The 5000-nt window shown below is 39.2% G+C and overlaps 1 protein-coding gene across 4 annotated transcripts in view; it reads left to right on the top strand.

Annotated features, from left to right (window-relative positions):
• LOC113812252 (uncharacterized) overlaps positions 1 to 5000 on the top strand; it is an 18872-nt gene that overhangs the window by 13003 nt on the left and 869 nt on the right. For all 4 annotated transcript variants that reach the window (XM_070121118.1, XM_070121121.1, XM_070121120.1 and 1 more), the window contains 3 exons: positions 1061 to 1282; positions 1551 to 1698; positions 1864 to 5000. The exon at positions 1864 to 5000 is cut by the window's right edge and continues 869 nt beyond it. In XM_070121118.1, coding sequence (XP_069977219.1) covers positions 1061 to 1282; positions 1551 to 1698; positions 1864 to 3808 — 2315 coding nt within the window. In that variant the 3' untranslated portion in view covers positions 3809 to 5000. The remainder of the gene's footprint in view (positions 1 to 1060; positions 1283 to 1550; positions 1699 to 1863) is intronic.

Here is a 5000-nt window from a genome sequence, read left to right as displayed (position 1 = left end):
AGGAGACACTTCGGCAGGAGCTGATCTTACAGGAACATTCGGTGTTGTGAGGTTCTTCCACCGCTAAGCCACCAGTTGTGAAGAAGTAGGGGGTGTATGGGTGGTGGTGAATTAAAGGAGTTTTGGCTTGAGGAGTTTATTAGGGAGGTAAAGGTGTGATCCTGAGAGTGACTCCGAGCCCCAAGTGCCGCTGGGCGGAGGGTGACCTCCTTGTCCTGCTGACTGCTCTGCTAGGTCTTGGTCTGCCTCTGGTGCTCTCTCTCTCTCTGCCTGACGAGACGTCCTCATATCCAGCGGCTCCTTGTCCTGCTGGCGGAGGTGCCTGGTACCATTTACTTTGAGTGTCCATTCTTCCGGGCGTGACGAAGGGCTGGTCGCCGGAAGAGAAAGTCTTGGGCTGGCAAGGAAGGTGTGAACCGCTGTTTCCTCTGGACTGAGAGAGGAAGGCACAGCTTCCGTTCTGACCTTAGGCAGACTGAAGTGTACTGTTGACATATATATATATATATATATATATATATATATATATATATATATATATATATATATGTATGTATGTATGTGTTATGTTTGTATGAATTAATATATTGATACACACACACACACACAAACATGTATATATATATATATGTATATATATATTATATATATATTATATATATATATATATATAGATATATAGATATATATGTATATAATATATATATATATATATATATATATATATATATATATATATATATATATTATATATATATATTATATATATATTATATATATATATTATATATATATATATATTATATATATATATTATATATATATATATATATATATATATATATATATATATATATATATATATATATATATATATAAATATATATTATATATATATATATATATATATATATATTTATATATATATATGTATATATATATATGTACATAAATATACAAATATAATTATATACGTTATATATTTATATATTCATGTGCATTTATGTATATGTTTCACCTTGTATAGTGAGCGCAACCTCGAGTTTTTGCATCTACGCAGGGAACATTGAAAAGCTGAAGGAGTTGCGGAACATGGAGGCTCACTGGACGGAGGAAGTGTACTCGAAGGCGAATCTGGAAGAGAAGTGGGTCGAACTGGTGAAGGCTATAACGGTCATCCTAAAGGAAGGAGACTTCGAGGTTTGGTTGCCCATCTTCAAGGAAAATTTGCAGTCGATAAAGCAAGGAGAAATCTACGACGACGAGAAAGTAGTGTTGCAAAGTATGTATCCTACATGTATGCCTGAGAATTTTCTCTTGGGAATCTTGAGGTTACGATGATCTTTTAAGATTATCGTAACCTCAAGATTACTGAGAGAAAAGTCTAGTTACTAACGAAACACCAAATTGCTAACAGAACTCACTGTACATTACTAACCAGAAGATTACTGAGAGAAAACTCTAGTTACTAACGAAACACTAAATTGCTAACAGAAGTCACTGCAGATTACTAACCAGAGTCATGCAAACGTTGTCATGACATATTCCAGAGACCCTTCAGAGTGAACTTCGGGAACTCTATCGAAACGGTCGGAAAACGACGCTTATGCCCCTTGTGTGGGCTGGCCGGTCCTACCATTTCAAGCACGATGCCCTCCAAGTTTACATCACCACCAAGTTCTCCATTAACCAAAATGGGTACGTCTTTTTCTCCGTCTTTCCTTTGTGCAGATGGGTTTTGCAATGTAGGATTTGCAAACTAGAGGTTTTATCTTGTTGCACACCTGAAAAAAAACTTTTTTCATTAATTAGTAAATGACCGTTGACGTAGCATCGCATTCACTTCATCCTCCCCCTTTACAGGCTCGTGACCTTTATTGAAACCAATGACTTGTTGGAAATGAGAGAAACCTGTCGTGTGATGGTCTTGCAAGGCGAGTCCGGAACCGGCAAGACGTCGCTCCTCCGTTACCTTGCCTCAGTGTGGAAGAGGGATCAGCCATGCCCTGTGCCCACACTTTCCAAGATTGACTACCTTATTTTCCTGGATTGCAATGCCGTGTCTGTTGGAACCTTCACATATGGTGATATCATCAGAGAGGTTTTCTCGTTGACATCCTCCTCCACAAATATCGGGTCCATTGTGGATATTCTGAAGCGAGCGACCGACAGTGTGATGTTTCTGATTGATTGTTTTGACGAGAGACTGAAGGCTTTCGAACAGGCTTTCAAAGACTTGCAAAGAAAATTTCCTAAAGCTACATTTCTGGTCACGACGCGGCCGCATTCGACTCCTGCCATTTGCAACCTGTGCGAGGACCTCCCCCTTATTTTCACAGCACACGGATTTAATTGGTCCAGTGCGAAATCCTGTGTCAGTAAGCTTCTTGCTGTAGAAAATAGACCAGAAAACCCAGACGAGCTCCTCAAAATACTTTCGCCACACCAAGAACTTGTGAAAATCCCACAGCTTTTGTGTTGGTCTACATGGCTGTGGCTAGAACAGGGAAACGCCACTTTTTCAACACGTGGACAAATATTTTATAACTTGACAGATTTCTTGCTAAGGAAATTGTGCCACATTAATGGTATCAGAATTTTTTCTGGAGGCTTACCAGAACAAGGTCAAAAGTGGCTTAGTATAGTAGCTCAATGTGCTTATGACCAAGGGAAAATAGGGCTTGGTTCACTGAGCAAGACGAGTGAAGTAATTAGTCTCATGGAGGCTAAAGCAATGAGCCTTGAGCTCATGCCACTTGAAGCTCTATCAAGTCTCATGCAGTGCGACAGCTTTATGTCGGCGCGAGGAGAACATCTAAGTTTCCAGTTCATACACAACTCCCACGCAAACTTTCTCATCGCGTACCATGTTTGCGAACGCCTGAGAAATGACAAAATCAAGATCACCAATCTCCTAAGGGACTTGAAAATGGACCAGAGGACCATCTTAACATTTGTGGTAAGTATTCTCTTCCGAAACAAGGAAGAATCTGTTGGATATCATAGGCTTCAAGAAATTGCCTATCTGAGTAGACAGCATGTCAAGTTCTATGATATAAACTTCTTCTTGGACCTTATAGAGGAAAGCCAGTACGACAAGGGGCTTGCACAGGAACTGGCACGATATTTGCCCCTAGCTGACACAGAGCCCTCGCCCCAGATAGGCCTAGGGAGAGCAGGTGACCTGAATTCTTACTATTTGTGGATAAGGAAGAAGGAAATAGAACGAAGTGAAGCTTTGGAAATGTTGCTGTCTGTCTCAACGCCCTCTCGACTGTGGCTGCGTCTGTCGGATGGCATACCGGCTGACGATGACACGTGTGCTTCAAAAATGGCTCAGTATGATGCTGAAGCTGCACTGAACCTGATCAGAAACTCCTACAAGAACAAGCCTCTTTGCGAACTGAAGTTAAGCGACTTCACCGTGAGTCGTCCCCTTGCCTGGCCGCAGAACCTATGGTGGCTGGATATATATCGCTGCAAGATTGAGACAGATCTCGGCCTACAGGAAGGTCTCTTGAAACTAAGCATGTGCAAATGTACGAACTTGGGCCACGTGAGCATTCCCTCTACTGTGAAGTCGCTCAAACTTCAAGAAATGGATGTCGACGACCCCGCCCTTCCCCCTGGCCTTGAAACCCTCGTGGTAAGATCCTGTCAGGTTATCAGGCACCCGGCCCTGTCCCCTAGGCTGAAGAAACATAGCTTCGTAAACTGTATATTTGAAGACGACATCATACTCCACTACGCTCTGATGAATTCGCTTAACTTCTCAGACGACGTAGCATCCGGAGATTCTTCTGACTAAAATACTGACTAAATACAAGGCACTGGAGGTTGCTGGCTTATAACCTCACAGCCCTGAAACACGTGGGGAAGCTGCCAGTAGACGAGATAGTGTCGAAAAAGTGAAATATACTGTCACTAGAGTACTGTATAGTGACGAAACGAACCTTATACTATGGTGTTGACATAGCAACATGGTGAATTAAGATAGAAAAGAGACGAACTTTTTTTGTCGTTATTCTGTACGACGATGGAATAATGTGCTACTTATGCGAAGATGTACAATATATGTGAGACACAGACACACATGCTAATGCATATTACATAGTATATATTTGTCTGTTTTTCTTTTGGTCACGTGTTGGAAAGCGTATCTTAATAGTTGTGAATATGTTCTTAGGTTTATTTTTCGCATAAAATGGGGATCAAAGTATATCAAGCATGATCAAAAAATATAATGATGATAAAGATGGTGATAAGGTATGTTGATTCTAGAACAAATACTATTTGAGTGACATGGTAAAAGGTTATGCATAATTTGATGTAAGTTCTTCCATGATTGAGAAAACCAGAAGACCAGCATTAGCCATTAAACAATATGCTGAAATGATATTAGTAATGAAATAATTATGAAATGAAATCCCGTAGTATTAAGTAAATCATATAGTATTAGATAAAAGTATCAAGTATAGTAAAGTATTTATGGTTAAATCGGTGATACAATAGATATAAATGACTGATAACATAAGCGACATTTGCAACGGTCTGTAATTTGACGATATTATCTCTTACGAAGTGGTATTGTAGAAATACATTATATAACAAAGAGAAGTCATAAAGTTTGTGATTTACCTCATAATATCTGCGAGATATCGTGGGTTTTCAGTTAGTCATTGTAACGTCACGAAAATGTTGATGCCAAAATGTAATTCAGTACAATATATTATGTCAAGTATATCCTATTGTATTACGCTTTATTTTTCTTCTTTTTTCGACGGTGTTTACTTTTATATCAACAATAAATTACATTCATTTAGGAAAGACATATGTGATACGGTGATTTCTTTCAGTATCATAGCGATAACGAATAATATACATGAAGATAATTCAGTAATGCAGCCAGTGATATAAGAAAGCAAGAAATAGTACAACGTATAGTACAACATACTACGTAGCCACAGCAAGAAGGCGACCTATAGGAAAACATTATTGGA

The sequence above is a fragment of the Penaeus vannamei genome, chromosome 4 (assembly GCF_042767895.1).
Source record: "Penaeus vannamei isolate JL-2024 chromosome 4, ASM4276789v1, whole genome shotgun sequence".
NCBI lineage: Eukaryota > Metazoa > Arthropoda > Malacostraca > Decapoda > Penaeidae > Penaeus > Penaeus vannamei.
The sequence above is the reverse complement of the archived record's forward strand: the minus strand, read 5'-3'. Positions and strand labels throughout refer to the sequence as shown.